Here is a 17,362-nt window from a genome sequence, read left to right as displayed (position 1 = left end):
CAGCATAAAGCACGGTGTTGCCCTGTGCTGTAACCTGCAGTTCTTTGGCTGGCCGTGAGCTCTGCACCCAGCAGCAAGATGCTGGTGATAACTCAGCAGAGAGTGTGCTTGTGTGCAGAGAAGTCTGATTGCTCTGATGGGCCAAGCAAACATGGGAAGAGCTTTACCTGTTTGCGCGTGGAGGATGCTATGTGCGTACTTCAGCACCAAAGCTTCTGCTTTTTAATATTTTGCTGGGCAGTGGTTCAGAATGACTGTGTTCAAGATATTAACAGACCTTTTAATTGTCTCCAAAGGTAAGGAAAGCAAATGGTCAGAGACCAACAGGTGACTTGAAACAGTGGAATTATTTTGACCAAGTAACAAGAAAATCTGCTGCTGTTTTCCCCCACTGTTTCCATGAATGCTGGGGTTACTTGAACCAGAGACAGAAGACTGCTGCTTTTTGAGACCTGGATGGTTTCTGATAGGACCATGGTGGTGAAGTAAATAACTGATACAGAGTGTGCTTGCAAGATGGCATCTTGCAAAACCTTAGAATTATTTGTGTCATACACTGTGTTTTCACAGAGGCACTCTGGACGCTGCTGCGTTTATAGCACAGATCTTGCCTGAAAGTTAAATGTTTGCTTAAGTGTTTGAAGACTTGGAGCTCAGGGTTGCCTGAGATTCCTTTTGCACACTCCCGTATGTTTGTCTGTTGTTAGGAAATAGTAAATTAATTACTGGAATGGGGGAAGCTTGGCAAACCTTACTCACAGGCATTATGGAGTGAGTGCTGGATGGCTCATGCAGTGCTGAAATGTCTTTGTGGCTGCTCTTCACTGTCACTTTTGTCTTCTCACCAATATTTTTTTGGCTCCCCACTCACCTAAGATTCTCTTTGCCAGTTCTTAGTGCATTGTGTTAGGTCTAGCAGAGCACTCTGGAATACTTGCACGCATGTAGCCCAAAACCAGTTCAGCTGTGTTTGGCCCTAATGCTGTTCGTAAGGTATCATCTTGTTGATGCTAGGTGGGGAGCGCGGTATGTTCGTGTGTTATTAAACTGTGTTTGACTCCTTACTTTGGAACATTCCTTAACTTGGAGTCATATATGCTTGAGTGAGTCCGATCACTAAATCTGCTTCTTAACAGCTCTCTTTCACAAAGCCCACACTTGGTTGCTGAACAGCAGAGCTTTGCCCAGCAGCCCTTACTGAGGACAGTCCCAGCTCGTCCTGAGTAGGAACACTTGGCAGAGACTCTCTGCCAAGGAGAGGGGTGGTGTTCAGAGGGACATCTGCCCTTTCTCATACCTTGCGCTTGCCACACCTCCCATGTTCCAGCACACCCACTGCATGTGGGTGGGGAGACATTTTAAATTCCACACGGCTCTTAGTATTAGGGTGTTGAGGCACCCTAATAAGTAAGCATTATTTCTAGGCAGAGGGGTCATGCTGCTCTCAGGAACAGCAGGTCAGAAGTGCCATCTGCTGCACTGGAGAGCTGCACACTTCAAGTGAGCAAGAGAAATAATGCTGCTCTTTAGTTATAAACTTTGCAAATCTAGCATCCGTTTCTAACTCCTGCAGCGGCTGAAAAGGGCATGTTTGCTGCCATGCCTTTCTATAAATCCCTAGGTTACTTCAGCTGTGTGAAGTGCTGGGCTTCCTAAAGCTCCAGGGCCCTTTTGGGAAGGTACAATGACTTCAGCCCAAAAGCACGGATAGCTTACTCCCAGATAGCTGTCACGATTTCTGTCCCACACTGGTGGTCTGTCTGTCTATTCATCACAGAAGCAGTTCAGCTGAACCACCACTAATTACAACCTGGTACGTAAAGTGCCAGAAGTAAGTGTGCCCTAATGTGGTGTCAGCAGCTGTTTCACCATCGGCTGAGTCAGCACTTGCAGTGGGGACAGGGGACGAGAGGGGAGCATGGTGGCAGCCATCCCAAGGTGAGCTGCAGCTTGGTCTTACACAAACAGCAAAGCAAACAGCAAGCCAGCTAGTCATTTAAGTTATGACCATGGGTTGCACCCCTTCCCTCACCCTTGTCCTTCTGCTTAAACCTGCTCCTTCATCTCTTCAGGATTGTACAGGGATGCAGCACACCCACCGGCTGTCTTGGTTGGGGGAGGAGAGGGGGACGTAGAAGGGTAGAAGAGTGTTTGTCTTCGTCAAAGTGAGAGCTGGGGGAGGGCTGAATGCGGACTGGGCATGCCTTAATCCTTAGGTTGCTTTTCAGATCCTAAAATAGAATAATTAGCCTTGTAGTAATGACTTATAACTTGCATTGCAGCTCTTGTGCGAGTTTCTCTCCAGCCAGCTGACTGCTGCACGCTTCTCTCTGCAGAGCAGCTCCGAGTTGCATTAAATGATTCAGTATTCCCACCAGGCACTGTTTGTCAAGCCTTGGCAGCTGATGCCAAATCAACTGCCTAAGCCCCTTGTTAGGTGGCTGTGTCTTTGCGCTGACCTTCTGTACACTGTGCCTGCTGTTGACTGATTCTGCTTTGGAAGAGCTGAGAAATCTCTCTCTCTTTTTTTTTTTTCCTTTTTTTTTCCCCCCCTCTCCTTCATTTTGTTCCAGTTCTTACTGGACGTGCTTGGCAAGATGGAGCCGCCGACCTCCTCCAGGCTGAATTCCCGAAAGAGAAGAAAAGATGGATCTGGCCCCAATGGGGCGACAGAGCTGGATGGAATCCCTCCAAAAATGTCCCGACGCTCATTCGTAAGTAAGCAGAGATAGGAGCTTTAGGTGCCTGCGAGATTAGGACATAGAGCCGTTACAGCAGAAAGATAAATGTGATGGTTTTCTGTGGACACAGAAAACAAGACGGGGGGGAAGGAGCAAATGACAGTAGCTATCCTTCTTGCAAAGCCAGTTTAAAATCTTCCTTTGTTCGTACTAATAACATACTTACAACATGGGCTTAAATTAGGTCTGGGGCAAGTGTCGCTAAGCTGCTTTCGTGGTATGTCCGGCTTGTTTGTAGACACTTAAGCTGAACCTGAACAGGCATGCATATAGATATCCATGGAGAAATAAGCATTCATTTCTCACGGGTGGGTTTTCTTAAGTGACCCAGCGGGAGGGAGAAATACTCCAAACAAGCATATAACAACTCATGCACCTCGCAGAAAGCAGTCCTGTTCAAGTCAGGGGAACTGCAGGAGGGTCTGAAGTCTGTAAGCACCTGCAGAAGCAATCTATTGAATCCATGCTCTGAAACACTAGGAATATGACTGTTTGTTTGATTCTCTTGGTCTGCCAGGAGACTGCATTTATGTTGCTGATACTTCAGGAGTGCTTATTTAAAAAGAAAAAAAAAAAAAACCACACAAACAAACCAGAAGGATTTCTCCTTCTAGATCAACCTTGGGATGGCTTTAACAAGCTAAAGCCAGTGGGGTCTCTTCTAAAGGGGTCTGTGGCAGTTAATGCCTGTGTAAGGAGTTGACTTTAACTTGTCCTTGCCGCAATGTTGTGATGATGGACTTTTTACAGCTCTTCTCTGCCCTCTTCCTGGAGCTGTCCTGCGTATCACGTGTGCTCTAGTTGCTCTTTCCTTATCTCTGTCAAAAGCCAGCTACCATCCCTGCCACATCATATTGGGGTCATAGTCCTTGGCAAAATACGGTGATGTGTTGCAGCTTTCCTCTTTGACAACAACGTTTTGCTCTTCAGGAGTACTTCAGTCCTGTCCCAGGGCATTTAACAGATGGTAACAAAGTAAGAGCAGCACCAGCAGTGAGAGTTGGGGAGACAAACATTGGGAATGGAGGCTTGAGGCGTTGTGTGACTTATCCCTCAGAGCCTTAAATCCTTGACTATTTTCAAAACTCACCCTGTCCCTCTTAAAGACCCCACGTATTTCGGTAAGGAAAGAAAAGTGCACAGGTTATTCCATGGGAATCTCTTGCTCTTCAAGTTGGTGTCTGTCCTGTGTTAGAAATAAAGCGTCTGTCTACAAACGGCACTAGACAAGTAATATCTAGCCACTTTCTGAACTTCCTGGCTGTTTTTGAGCCACAGGGCTAACACAGACCTCCTGATGAAAGATTTCTTTTGTCTTCCTTTTGTGAAAGATTTATTTATTGTAGCAAGAGTCATAGTGTTGCCTAACTGTGACATTACCTTGAAGCTTTTACCACTCCCATCTAAACAGCTGGCTGGCAGAGTGTTCCCCTAAAGCAGCGGGGCTCAGCAGCAGATAGTAACAAGCCTGCTGACACATAATCCTGTTGTATTGTGCACATCGGGTTGAGTCCTGACCCTTGTAGACACTGCAGAGGAAGGGCAAGACTGTGGCAGGAGCTTTAGAGGGCACTTCTCTGTGATCCTCTGATAATTTTCATAGGTTTTTCAATGCTTTTATTCCTACCTTTGTATCAGGTATGTGCCAACCAAACTGCAAAGAATCTGGTTTTATTCACAAGTCCCAGATACATGGCAGTGATGAAAGGAGAGACGCTCAGGCCTTACCTAACAGTAAGGATCCTGGTAGAGGAGGTGGTGTGTGAAACCCGCGTACTAGAGCCTCAGTAAGTTAAAGGAGATTTTCAGCAGTATCGGTTTGCTTGAATGTAGTGGTCAGTGGTTGCTTTCCTGTGCACTTCACTTTGAACACTCTAATAAGGAATGACATTAGCAATAATAGCAGCGGTCTTTCTGGTTGCAGTGGTGCTGGACACTGTGGCAGAATGCTGCAATGGATCAGGAAGCCGGAGAGGAAACTGCTGATTAGCTTTTTGCAGCTTGAACTTATTATTGTAATGATCTGCAAGCTTGTTTCCTAGTCTTCTGGCTGAGGAAGGAGACACCCATTGCTGCCCCACACCTTCTGGCTAGAAGGAAATTGAGCTGTTTGTTCTGTTATGGGAAGGGCAGATGTTTTGTTTCCATTCAGAGGAGACCAGAAACGATACCTGGACTTCAGCTGCTGGTTAAACATACTGCTGTGGTCAAGATAGCAGATTAGAGGGGTTTTCCTGTGGCAGTTGGAGATATTCTGCCACAGATCGAGGTCAGTCTCTCACTGTGTATGGCTCAGAAATGGCTGACGATACACACGTTCCCTGGGAATTTGTGCTGCTGTTGGTATTGCTCTTCTGCTTGTTCATATACTCAAATCGAGGAGCTGTTAAGATTAGTATATGACAGCACAAGCACTCGGGCACAGCAAAGTGATGGTCTTGCCTGGGTGGGCATAGCTGGAGCTGCGACAGTGAGGTTTGATGAAGCTTGGCTTGTGCTGCTGTGAACTGCTGTTTGTCAAAAGTCTGTTTTTACCAGCTGCATATCTGGGCCTCCGGTTTTCTTGGGTCCAGCATTGACTACCACTTTCTTAACTCTACTTTTCTCTCTCTCTTTCTTTCTCTCTAAACTCAGGGTAATCACCCTGCAGGGCTGTCTTGAGGTTTAACGCTAATTAATCTTTCAGTACATGTGTTTGAATCGTGCAGAGACACAGTGAGCCACTCAGTGACTAGGATGCTGCAATGGCCGTGTTGCCGCTACGTAGTGCACTCACCTTTGCATTCTCACAGCTAACCTTCTCTGGTCGTTTAGGGACTGAGGGAACCAGCTCCATTTTCAGATGAAGTGGAAATCGATTACAGCAAGCCATACATCAGAGTAACGTATGAAGAAGCGATGAGAGGGACCCCTTGTAAGTAAAAAAAAAAAAAAAACCAGGCTGGAAGGGTTGTATAAATGTTGGGTTGGGGAGGGATGGGTATGATTTTGATACCTCTGAGACCGAACCAACTTTGTGTGACAGACTGGGTTTGCAGCCAATGACTTAGTTAATGCTTTGGTGATTAGATAACTGTTCCCATGTGAAATTGGGCGTGCCATTACAACTGAAATTGGAGCTTTTGTATGTGAGGAGCCGAACCTTTACCAGTAAGACTATTTGAAGCAAATGGATATTTGTGTTTCAGCCCTTCCTATGCCGCTGACAGCTATAGAGTAGTATCAGAGTTGAACATTTTTCTGTACTACTTTGTCTGAGGCAGCTTAAAGTTAAGCACTTTTTTAAAGTCATCTCTTCTGAAACTTGAAATGGGCAAGTAAAACCAACACGCATCTTTGTCCAGAATGTCGCATTCTAGCCTGGATTTGATTAAAGTTACATTAAACACAGTAGGCCAGCCCCACAACAAGAACATGTCCTTTTATTCTCTAAACCAGGCTGGGAAAAACACTGTTCTCTTTGCAAGTCCAAAGGGGAGGCAGAGACAGGACTGACTCCTGAAGGATGGCTGCCCTCTCTTGCCAAGCAGAGTGTGCAGACGGTGCTGTCTTACTTGGCCTTTCTGTTATGGAAACCAAGACAATAAAAATGCTGCACTTCTACCTACCTGCCTGCTGCTGATTGATGAGCCAGCTCAGATTGAGACCTAGCAGTGGTTTCCTGCAGGAGGTTCTGGAAATTCAATGCTTTTCACAGTCCGCATTAATTTCCCAGCTGAAAGTCTCCAGAGCCTGCAGAGTCTCTGATTTCAACAGTGATGGCTCTCCTGCCTGCTAAGTCTAAAAGACACTGCATGCTTCCTTGTGGCTGTTTATGCCTGTACTCAGGAACTGTAGCTGCTGCAGGCATGGAGGAAAAGGGAAGGATGTCCCAGCCAATTTCCAGAACATGATTGCACTTTAATAAAGGCCTGCCAGGATGAGCCCTCTTGTGGCATACAGAAAGCTTTTGCAATCTCGGATCTCCAGATCCTTGGCTCTCCAGAGCCTCCTGGCATCTTCAGACTGAGGTAGATTTGCTGAAAAGTGATTGTCCTCAAACTGACTCCACTGCTTAGCTGGAATTTAACAACCCTACCTTTGCATCAACTTATCCTCTTGCTGCTTCCCAGGCTCTATCTCTAGGTACCTTCAGGGCCCTGCCCAGACCCATGGGGTTTCAGCTTTCTTGCTGGGTCTTCTTTCTGCCCCTGCCTCGCTGCAGCTTTGGTGTGCCTCTGCTCACACTACTCCTCTGAGTCTGTGTGGCTTTCTGTTACCAGCAGGTTGGAGTCCTGTATGGTCCCAGGACAGCAGAAGTCAGGGAGTCTCCTGCTATTACGTGGCAGTGCTAGACTATGTCACTTTACCTCTGGGCTGACCTCAAAGAGAAGAGCTACAATTTCCCCTGGCAGAGGTGTCCTAAGGAAAGTTTTGTTCCTCCTTATTTATCTACGGATTTAGGTGATAGTGCCAGCGGTTCAACAGAAATATCTGCTTTTCTTTGAGTAGTCCAGCTGCATTTTTAGGTACAGCCATACACTTTGTGAGACTGGGGGAGCTGATGATGCTGGTGGGGAATCAGAACAGTCTGGTCCCTCAGCCAAACTGGTAGCTGTGGCAGTGGGCTGCAGAGGAGGATGCTGAAAAGGTCTTGAGATGCCATCCTGGCTGGCAGGGGGAAATCGGGCACCTATGAAACCATTGGCCAGTTTCCCTCTGGTAGCTCACTGCTGTGCAAAAAGTTAATGCTGCATTTGGATTTCCGTAGGAGGGAGATGTCCAGGGTTTGCTTTCCCCTTGGTCTCCCTTCACCTTGTTTTGATGGATATGTGGTAGGTTTTGAGTCTGTCTTTGAACATGATTGTATATCAGCTCTGTCCTCAGCTGCATTTGTTTCCATATGGGAAGGCAGAGAGCCAGCCATTTCTCTTCACAAATCTTTCCTGGCTATGGCTCTGCATTCTGCCAGTTTTCTGCAACTCTCCCATGAGTTTTAAGAGGTCCCCAAATGCGGGCACGAGCAGCAGCTGCTTCTCCAGGAAGGCATCTTCACAAATGTCTCTCTGTCTCTTTGGCACAGTGGATCGCCCCGTCAGAGTTTATGCTGATGGAATATTTGATTTGTTTCACTCTGGACATGCCCGGGCCTTGATGCAAGCGAAGAACCTCTTCCCAAACACATACCTCATTGTTGGAGGTAAGGAGTGACCTTGTTGACTTTGGCTGTCATAGGAGTACAGTTTACCTCCGTCCGTGGTTCTGCATACAGATCGCATAGCAGGGTTTTTGTCTTTATGGCCTTAGTGGCTCTCACTGCAGCCAGTTATCTCAAATGTTCTTGGAGTCTTATTGCAATATATTGAGAGTTAATATGTCTGCAGAAAGATATCCTGTGCCAAATGACCGCTTAAGAAAAAGATTTCTGATCAGGCTGTTCTGATTTGACCCTTCTATTTTTTGACAGATACTGGTGAGTTGCACATCTGAGTATCAAAATATATTAGGAGCAGTTGAGCATCTGCCTCTTGAATAATACAGTTAAAGAATGAGGAACAGTCCCTCCGTGGCCGGTTGAGCTCTGTGTCACCTGTGTCACCCTGCAAGTCACTCCCCTGCTCCAGCGCTCTGCTGGGGATTGCTTATGGCTAATCCCGAACAGGTCCCGCTAGGAGCGTGGAGATAACGGTGGTTTCGTGGGCATGATGCCTGGCCACATGGAAGTCAGTGAGGCCTTATTTCTCCAAATAAAAGTTCCCCATTTTGTCTGTTAGGTTCAAAAGTTTTTAGATAATGCCAGGAATATCCTGCTGACTGCCTGAGGGGATCTAGCAGAGGTGTTTCAGCCAGGCCTCCTTCAAGAATATAACAGGAAAAAAGAAAGCCTTACTTCTGGCTGCTGTAATACTCCGGCCTCTGTCCAGGCAGTGCCCCTGTGCCCGTACCTTCACCCACCTTAAAGACATGGTAGGCTGTGCGTGTTGTCTATTGGGAGGTGACCTCTGGTCAGGCTGCATAATGATGTTAAAGTATCAGAGCTGAGAATACCTTTGACTAGTCTTCCTAACTACCATTAACTTCCTGAACCAAAATGAAACTCTGATCCTGCGATAGAGCGATCATAATGTCTTTGTGTGGTTTGTTTCCTTATCACAGTTTCACTCGCTGCTGAGGGCATTTTTACAGTGGTACTTCTGCATTTTTTGTGTGTGCTACAGTAGTGTCTGGAAGGAGAAGGGAGGAAGGAGAGCTGAAATAGTTGCTCCAGCCTACAAAACGCTCTGAGCTTAGAAATCTTGCAGGCGGAAAGACATCTGCATCTACATAAATGTTGTACATCAAACAGGAAAGTAACTTCAGGTCAAACTATTAACATGTTAATGTAGCAAGATGTGTAACCATGCTCTCTGCCTCTGGGAGACTGGTGAGGAGGTGGAGGGCAGCGAACTGCTCCCCTTGTACCAGGAACTGAGACAAGAGGCCACAGCCCGAGTGAACATAAGCTTCAAGCTGGGACCGATCTCACCCGCTCTTTATCATCTGTTTGTCTAGAACATAAATATGTCCAATACCAGTGAGACTGGTAATGCCTTGTTTACTTTTGAGTCTGATAACCAAATAAAACTCCCTCCTCAATATCTTACATTGCAGATTATGAAAAGTTGTTCATTTACTTTCTTATAGAACATAATAATTAAGCTAACTTGATTTGCTGTCAACTCACCCTTTGTTTTAATACAACTTCCCAAGAACTAGACTGTGGTACGGCATTTTATGAAATAAGGAGCTTAGGGAATGTTTTTTTTTTTCATGGGCTTTAGTTTCCAGGCCTGAGACATTCATAGATTAATAAGCAGGTTTCTGCCTGATAGAGCTCCAGGTGCCACTTCATGCAAGAGAGTTGTCTTCTGTATTGGCTGCTTTTCTTGGTAAGCATTGTAGGCTCTAGAGACTTGAGGGCTTGGGGTGTAGGTCCCCAGCTTGGGCAGAAGTCCTCCAAACAGCCTGCCTAGAATTGCTGAGGAGTTTAGTGCCCTGCACCGCTCTCTGTTCCTGGTGCTTTGTGGCTGTAAAAGCTGGGTTTGAAAGTGCCAGCGCCAGCCTCCGTCAGCAGCTGGAATTGCCTGGTTTAGCAGGGGTGTATGCAAGGTCCTTTTGCTGTAAAGCATTGGGGTAAGTACCTCATGTTCACTCTTCTCTGTTCCTGTTTCTTCAGTCTGCAGTGATGAGCTAACCCATAACTTCAAGGGCTTCACGGTAATGAATGAAAATGAGCGGTATGACGCTGTGCAGCACTGTCGCTACGTGGACGAAGTGGTGAGAAATGCACCGTGGACGCTCACCCCCGAGTTCCTGGCAGAGCACAGGGTAATTTGTGATATCTGATCCATTCTGAATTTTGATTAGCCTCTGTTTGTGCTTGCTGTTTACAGCAAGAATTCATCCATAGGGCTGACCTCTGCCTGAGCAACCCGTTTCCGTTGCAACTCCTTAAACGTGGAAGGAACTGGGTTATGGGAATCGAGTGGGTTTCTTGGGAGACTAGAAGCATTTGCTGAGCTGGCAGTTAATGTTAAAATAAGGTAGAGATTGTGACATGGTGAAAAAGCCTGAGAGGGTTCTTGCTGTTCTAGGAGAAATTGATGCTGGTTACAAATTGGTGTGAAACACAGCAGGGAGAGGATAACATGGGTTGGAAGGGATTTCTGGAGGGCGTCTGGTCCAACTCCCTGCTTACAGCAGGAGTAGCTTAGATCTACATCAGTTTCCCTGCAGCAGGAGACCAGGCAAGCTGTCCTGAGAGTCTTTTATCAGTTGGTAAGATAAAGTGAAAGGAGTCTCTAACATCTGTTGAACTGCTTTGGGAGGTGAAGGAGTCTCCAGGGGAGTCTGCTTAGTTTACCTTTGTGCCATTAACAAGCCATTTCTCTGTGGAGCTTAAAACAGCTGTGTCCTTAGTCACAGCCTTTCCTCTCTGGTGTGTGCTTACAATTGATATGCAATTGCCGGTGAGAACTTGGGACTGCTCTGTGTTGCTTTTTAACAGAGGAAGAGTGTCTTGCTGTTCTCTGTCACACCTCTGCGTGGAGGTGTTGAGCAAAAAGTTACCATCCTTCGACAGAAAGCAGGAGACCTGCACGTTCAAGATAAAATGTTGATTTGCATTACTTTCTTAATTTTCAGATCGACTTCGTTGCACACGATGACATCCCCTATTCTTCTGCTGGCAGCGATGATGTTTATAAGCATATAAAAGAAGCAGGTGGGTCTGGGTCAGATTCTCCAGGGCATCCTGTCAAAGATCTGCTGTAGTTTCTCCTATGCCCCTGTATGGCAGGATTATGCCTGGGGAAATGGCAGTGGCCCTCTGGGAACAAGGTCTGCCCAGGAGGCTCTGAGGGCGGGAGGAAGCCCAGCTTTGGGCCCTACTTCATAAGGCTAGGACTTTTCCATGTCCCAGGCCAAGCATTACCCAGCATTAACTCCTACTTCCAATCTAATTACTTGATTGAATTAACAGCCACCTTTTGAAAAAATACTACAGAGCTTACAGAATCTCATGAACTTAGATAACAGCCACCTTTTGAAAAAATACTACAGCTTACAGAATCTCATGAACTTAGCAAAGTGGCTTCTCTAGCTGTTTGCTCTAAATCTCAGTGGGGGTGCAGCTTATCTAAATCTATCCAAACCCAGCCATCAGAGCTTGTTGTGTTTCCACCCCCTAACTTGTACGACCCCTTGTCCTGTCCTTGTCACCACACTATTCTATATGCAGTGGACTATAGTCAATAGTCTTTAAACCAGCTAAAGTGAAGAGCTTTTCATTAGAAGACACGGTATTTTGACATGGTTTTGACATGCTTTGGTCTTACTTAGGTCTTCTTCATAGTCCCAGAAAGTTCCAGAAAGGAGGGCTGTGGTATTGTACATTGAAGGACAAAGACATGGTGGTGTGAGGACAGTTAGGAAATCATCTTGACAGGAGAGATTGTTTCTTAATAGAGGTAGCAGCAGCTTTTTGCCATGTGTCTTGCTACAGCTGTCCTGGGTCCTGTTTCCCAACTTTAGGCATGTTTGCGCCAACTCAGAGGACTGAGGGGATCTCAACATCAGATATCATCACCCGGATCGTGCGGGACTATGATGTTTATGCCAGACGGAACTTGCAACGGGGCTACACAGCTAAAGAGCTCAACGTCAGCTTCATAAATGTGAGTTGAAGTGTTTCTCACCACAAGCTGCATGAAGCAGAATCTTACAGAGTGTGGAGATGTAGAGTCTTGTCTAGTGGTAGCACAGTCCTGCCGTATGCCAGTAAAAGGCCAGTCTGCAGAGCTAAGCAGTTGCACCAAACCAGTGTCCTTGGAGTAGAAATTAGACTACTACTGCCCCTGAAACTGCCTCTGGGACCCACCCAGAGGAACTGGGGTTTTGCTAATACTGCTCCATTGTCAGAAATGTCTTGGTGACGTTTTAACTGTTGAAAGAGCTGGAGACAGGGTGTGTGGCAAAATGTGTGTTTTCTTGAATTGAATGAAGTGTGGGTTGTTCTTGGCAGCAGCTGCTGTGTCTCATCTCTCTCCTCTTCCCTCAGCCACCTTCTTAAGATAGAGTCATTTGTTAGGATAAAATCTGATCCTGTTCTCACTGTACTATTCCCTTCCTGGAGCTGCAGGAGCAGCAGTGCTTGAATAGGAGAGAAGGACATGCTCTGATCCTGTGCTGAGCAGCTCTAGCCCACAAGCAGAATACATGGCAGAAGGCACTTCTGATGTGGGAAGTAAAGTAGTAAACATTTTTTTTTTATCACTCAGTTACTATGTCTATTTTTTTAAATACAATCAAATACAAAAATGAAACAGGAGAGCTAACAGCTGCTTGGCCTCTCTTTGGCATGTAACTCTGCCTGTGTTTAAAAACGCCCAGCAAAAAGACTTGTGCTATCGTGATATGCAAAGCGACCTACAGCAGGTCACTCAAATCTAATCTGTATATTGTATAAATATTTCCCTCTTCCATGCACTCCTATTAGATAGTGCTTATCTCTGGGTTTAGTCTCACTCTGTGTACTGTGCCAGTGCCTGCCACAAAGCATCTCACAGCCCCACTGTGTCTGCCATTTAGTCTAGGGAAGAAGTGTCACTGAAGTGAAGGAGAAGTGTCACGAGACTAATGGAGATGCTGAGTCTTAAGCAGCCGTTCAGTGTAATAACACAGACCAGAGGTGGTTGCCACGTAGATCTGGTGAGCTGTATTCTGATCCACCACTTACTGTACAGGAGAAGAAGTATCACCTCCAGGAGCGCGTGGATAAGGTGAAAAAGAGGGTGAAGGATGTAGAGGAGAAGTCAAAGGAATTTGTCCAGAAAGTGGAGGAGAAGAGTATCGATCTCATTCAGAAATGGGAAGAGAAGTCCCGGGAGTTCATCGGCAATTTCCTGGAGATGTTTGGCCCAGAAGGCGCGTTGGTAAGGAGCTGCTCTGGGAAAAGGGGAAAGGGGATTTTGGAGAGTTTGGCAGTCATTGTAGGGCTTCTGGAGCCCACATTCTGCAGAGAAAGGTTTACGGTTTGTTGCAGTTTTCGACATGCTGCCGCTCTCCAGACAAGTTGTCCCCAGCTTGGGCAGCCCTCACCCTTGCTAACTGGATAACACCCATTAGGGTTGTAGCGTGAAAAGTCCCCATGTCCCACAAACCAGCCTGTAAACTCTGGCTTGTGTCCTGCAGGGCACTGAGCAGCCAAGAGATTGGCAGTCACTTTGTCACTGGCCTGAGATGAGTCTGAAGCTACTTGTTTTTGCCAGGCTCTCCTGTGCTGCTGGGTAAATATTACAGGCACTTCATGTTAGAAGTGCTTCAAAATGGGTGGTGATTACACTGTATGCAGTTTCCAAAGCCTAGAGTGATGCTTGGGCTTTTTCTGCTCTTATATTGCACAAAGCATTGAAGGGACACAACAACTCAAAATGCTGCACAGGCTGTAAGTGGTGTCCATTTCCATCGCTGTTTGAGCCATGCTAACTGTCTTCCTGCTTCCATCGCTAGAAACACATGCTGAAGGAGGGCAAGGGCCGGATGCTGCAGGCCATCAGCCCAAAGCAGAGTCCCAGCAGTAGCCCCACGCACGACCGCTCCCCATCTCCCTCCTTCCGCTGGCCCTTTTCAACCAAGACTCCTCCTTCCTCACCGGCCAACCGCTCCAGGAACGAGTCTGCAGTCACCTATGACATCAGTGAGGATGAAGAGGATTAAGCTACCAGCCAGGATTTGCTGCGAACCGCTAATCGCCGAATCCTAAGTCCAGACCCACTGAGGAACTCTAAATGAGCAAGAGAGCCATAGGAACAGGGCTGACGGTGAGCACAGGGCCTTGGAGGCACCCGTTGCTCTTAGCAAGGGCTGCTGCCTGGAAGCACATTCAAAGCTCCTCTCCTTTCTCCTCCCCAAATCCCCTTTTTATTGTTTACGTTCTAGTGGTTTCCAGGGGGAAGATGGTTTTTATATTTTAAGAAAATACTCTTCTAAAGCGCAAAGAATAGCACTCAAGCGTGGCTTTTGTTTTGGTTTCTTTTCCCCTGTTAAACCTCCAGGCAAGAGGGAGAGTGGGAAGACCCATCTGTCTCTTCTTTCCTTCAGCTCCTCTGTCTTATTCCCCGCACCCCCAGGCAGTATCCATGCCACTGCCAAACGAAAGACCTCTCGGTTCCTCAACCAGCGTGACCTCGAGAGCACGCAGGAAGTGGTGGTGTAAAGAGGCTTCTAGGAAATAGAGACATCTCTGCTGCGCTGGAGCCGATAGGAATCCATCCAGCAGACCCTGTAGTGCTCGCGTGCCTCTTAGCTGAGCTTCCCAGTGTGTTGCAGTGAGGACATGCTGGGGGCTGCCAGCTTAGCACACAGGAGTTACACCCTGGAAGAACTCGCAGCGCCACAGAGTCACACACCCTGTAAGCGTGCAGCATTCGCGGCTTCAAATTGTACAGGGGCTGCAGGGGAAAGGCCTTTCCAGCTAATCTTAAAAAGACTGCTAAATCTTGAGCTAAAATTCAGCCCTCGGTTGCTGTTGGAGAGAAGAGAATGAATCTTTGCTTCAGGGCACTTGCTGTCTGTGCGTTTCCTTGGGTGTGTGAGAGCCCAGGTAGGAAATGAATGTGTGTAGTCCTTTGAGAAGTTCCTTGTCCCAGTCTCTGGTGTGTAATGAGTTTTACTGTTTGTCCAAATGGCCCCTCAACACTGTGCTCTGTGCGTGTTTGTCTGTGTTTCAGTTGCTGTGCTCTAAGGGCTGGAGCAGTCCTTTACACTGGTGCCATGAAGTCGCTGCTATAAGGACAAAACGTGAATTCGTACAGCCAGTTTGCTGTCCGTGTTGGTGTGTGCAGCTGGACAGATGAAGGGCGCGTTTTACCCCAGTGAAGGGTCCCGGCCCCATGTGACAGTTACCTGGCTTGCGCAATAAATGCACAAATCAGTGCCCGCTCACTCCGCTCCTTGAGGCAGGCCAGAAAAAGCATCCAGAGAGTGCTGCAGCTTTTTAAGATTTTAAATGTGTAATCTGCTTGTTTGAAACGATGGTCCAAGTCGTGCCTGCTGTCGTGTGTGTAATAAACACTGAGCTTTGTGGCCTGCGGCTCCCCGCAGGCAGTTGCCCTCCCCATGCTGCATGCCTGTGCACAGAGCAGGTCGGTGCACTCTGTCCCGGCAGCCAGCGCTGGAGGGACTGGACTTGCTGTCGCGTAGCTGTGAAGCTCCCGCTTGCTTCTCTGTTCGGGTTTGCCTGTGATATCCGTTGTCTCTGGGTGGAGCTGCTGGGCTGAGTTGCCTGTATCCTCCTGCAATGCTGGGAGCAGAGGCCCGCTCGGAGCCCCATCAGCAATACTGCAGGGAGGTCTTCAGAGCGGGATGCGGGGCTCGGGGAGCAGCGGGTGCAAGGAGGCGAATCATCAGGTGCTGCCACAGGCACTGCACGGTGCGATGGTTCTAGGGGATGCAGTGGCCCTGTGGTAGGAGCAGGCTGCCGCTTCTTTCCAACTTTTATCTTGCTGATCCTTTGTCACGCTGCCCAACGGGCTTGACAGAGACTCTGTGCTTCTGTTGAGGCCAGAGCCGGTATGGGAAGGGGTATTTTGGGGATTCCTCATCTGCCACTTGGACCTCTCAGCAGGGACGTGCACGGCTCTGGGAGCGTGGCTGGCTGCTATGGATTTTTAAGCTGTAAGGAGCAAATAATGGTCACTTGGTACAAGCCAGTTGTTAATCCCCTGGTTTATGAGTGGTAGAGCACTTACTTTATATCACCCACATCCTCTCTTCCCTCATCTCACCCTTCACACCTTCCCTTCCTCACCCTTCCCTCAGTATGGGTGTTGCCTTGCTTTCCCGAGCTGGATCACGAAGGCCAGGCTGCTTTAGAGCCTTACTACTGTTTTAAACACAAATTATGCAACAGTGTTCTGTAAATTTGGATAACAATGGTGTTTTGGATGGTGGTTTGTTCTGCAGAGACCTTAACGTATTTCTTGGTCTCCCTGCAAAACCTGGGGTGCTTGGTGAGAAGCCAGCCATGATTTTACGTGTAGCTTGGAATAACAGAGTGTTTCTTGTAACCAATAATCCCTGCTTCCTCCTTGCACTTAAATTAAATTGGACACTCTAATCCCAGACTGGTCTTTTTTTGTTTGTTTTGTTTCCTCCTGGATTGCTGGACCAGCCTCCTCTCCAGCACTGCCCTATCAGGAATAGGACAGAGCTTGATCTTTGGGCAAAACACGTGAGCCAAGTTCTCCGGGAACATCTTGTTACCCACAGATATACCCACTGCTGCTGCTTCAGGGCTGTCCTGCACGCCCCTAACCCATCCCACGCTCTTCAAAAGAAGCATCCGGAAGAGACGTGCTTGAATTAAGCATGAAGTAAGAGGTAGAGTGGAAAAACAAAACTTTACTAACATGCATTGAAGAACATGTTGAGTTTGATCCTGCTAAATCCAGAGGTGTCGACTCCTGTGGGACAGCGTTACCTCAGTTCCTCTATACATCTGGGGTGTGAGGCTGCTGGCACCAGCAGCCAGCCCCTGGGAGAGGATTTTTTGATGGCAAAGAATAGCAGCAGCAGGGCAAAGCTGAAAAGTGACAAGGACACTGGTAGAAGCAAGACATGAAGAGCGTGGCACTTAAACAGCATATTGCTTAGAGCTGTAGGAGGTGGTCTTTAATCTCTTGAGAAAATTATGGCACACACCTGCACTGACATGACTTTGTGCATTTTATAGAGGGTTGGGACTTTATTGTGCAGTCTGGTTCTTGTAACCAGAGGCAAGCGCTGGAACAGCAAATACGCTTGGCAGTAGCGGTGACTTTGATGGGACTGACCCTGCGTCTTTCCCCCTGCCCTCAGAGTGGGCTTCTCGCCGCCAAGGGCTCCCTGGTGTAAAGGTGTGGGTTTCCTCCCTGCCGCAGGTAAGGAGCTGGGTCTGGTTGTCTGACAGGGAGAGACGCGTTCTGTATTTTGCTGCTTGCCTGGGTGTTGCTTCTTGGCAAAACCGTGAGATTGCTGGGTCCCAGCGCTTCTGCTGGTGCCTAGTGTCGTGGTTTAACCCCAGCAAAAAAACCCTATGCAGCCGCTCGCTCAGACACCCCCCC

The 17,362-nt window shown here is 47.5% G+C and overlaps 1 protein-coding gene across 2 annotated transcripts; it reads left to right on the top strand.

The window, feature by feature from the left end:
- Positions 1-1,914: 1,914 nt before the first annotated feature.
- PCYT1A (phosphate cytidylyltransferase 1, choline, alpha) lies at positions 1,915-13,976 on the top strand. Of its 2 annotated transcripts, none has more exons than XM_009580819.1 (9): positions 1,915-1,938; positions 2,574-2,714; positions 5,556-5,655; positions 7,804-7,920; positions 9,937-10,088; positions 10,905-10,983; positions 11,793-11,935; positions 13,004-13,192; positions 13,770-13,976. In XM_009580819.1, exons 2-9 carry the CDS (start codon positions 2,598-2,600, stop codon positions 13,974-13,976), a joined length of 1,104 nt encoding a protein of 367 aa, XP_009579114.1. In that variant the 5' UTR covers positions 1,915-1,938; positions 2,574-2,597. The 2 variants fall into 2 exon arrangements, with proteins under 2 accessions (XP_009579114.1, XP_009579113.1); XM_009580818.1 differs by lacking the exon at positions 1,915-1,938 and adding an exon at positions 2,260-2,289.
- The last annotated feature ends 3,386 nt before the right edge of the window (positions 13,977-17,362 follow it).

This window comes from Fulmarus glacialis, unplaced genomic scaffold (genome assembly GCF_000690835.1).
Source record: "Fulmarus glacialis isolate BGI_N327 unplaced genomic scaffold, ASM69083v1 scaffold32886, whole genome shotgun sequence".
Taxonomy (NCBI): Eukaryota; Metazoa; Chordata; class Aves; order Procellariiformes; family Procellariidae; genus Fulmarus; species Fulmarus glacialis.
The sequence above is the reverse complement of the archived record's forward strand: the minus strand, read 5'-3'. Positions and strand labels throughout refer to the sequence as shown.

What these genes read in the sequence shown, in the direction of transcription:
- PCYT1A (XM_009580818.1), top strand. Translation starts at nt 2,260, where the DNA reads ATGACTTATAACTTGCATTGCAGCTCTTGT. An exon ending in AGTTCCTGGCAGAGCACAGG is followed by an intron (nt 10,089 to 10,904) that starts GTAATTTGTGAT and finishes CTTAATTTTCAG; the next exon opens with ATCGACTTCGTTGCACACGA. An exon ending in TAAGCATATAAAAGAAGCAG is followed by an intron (nt 10,984 to 11,792) that starts GTGGGTCTGGGT and finishes TCCCAACTTTAG; the next exon opens with GCATGTTTGCGCCAACTCAG.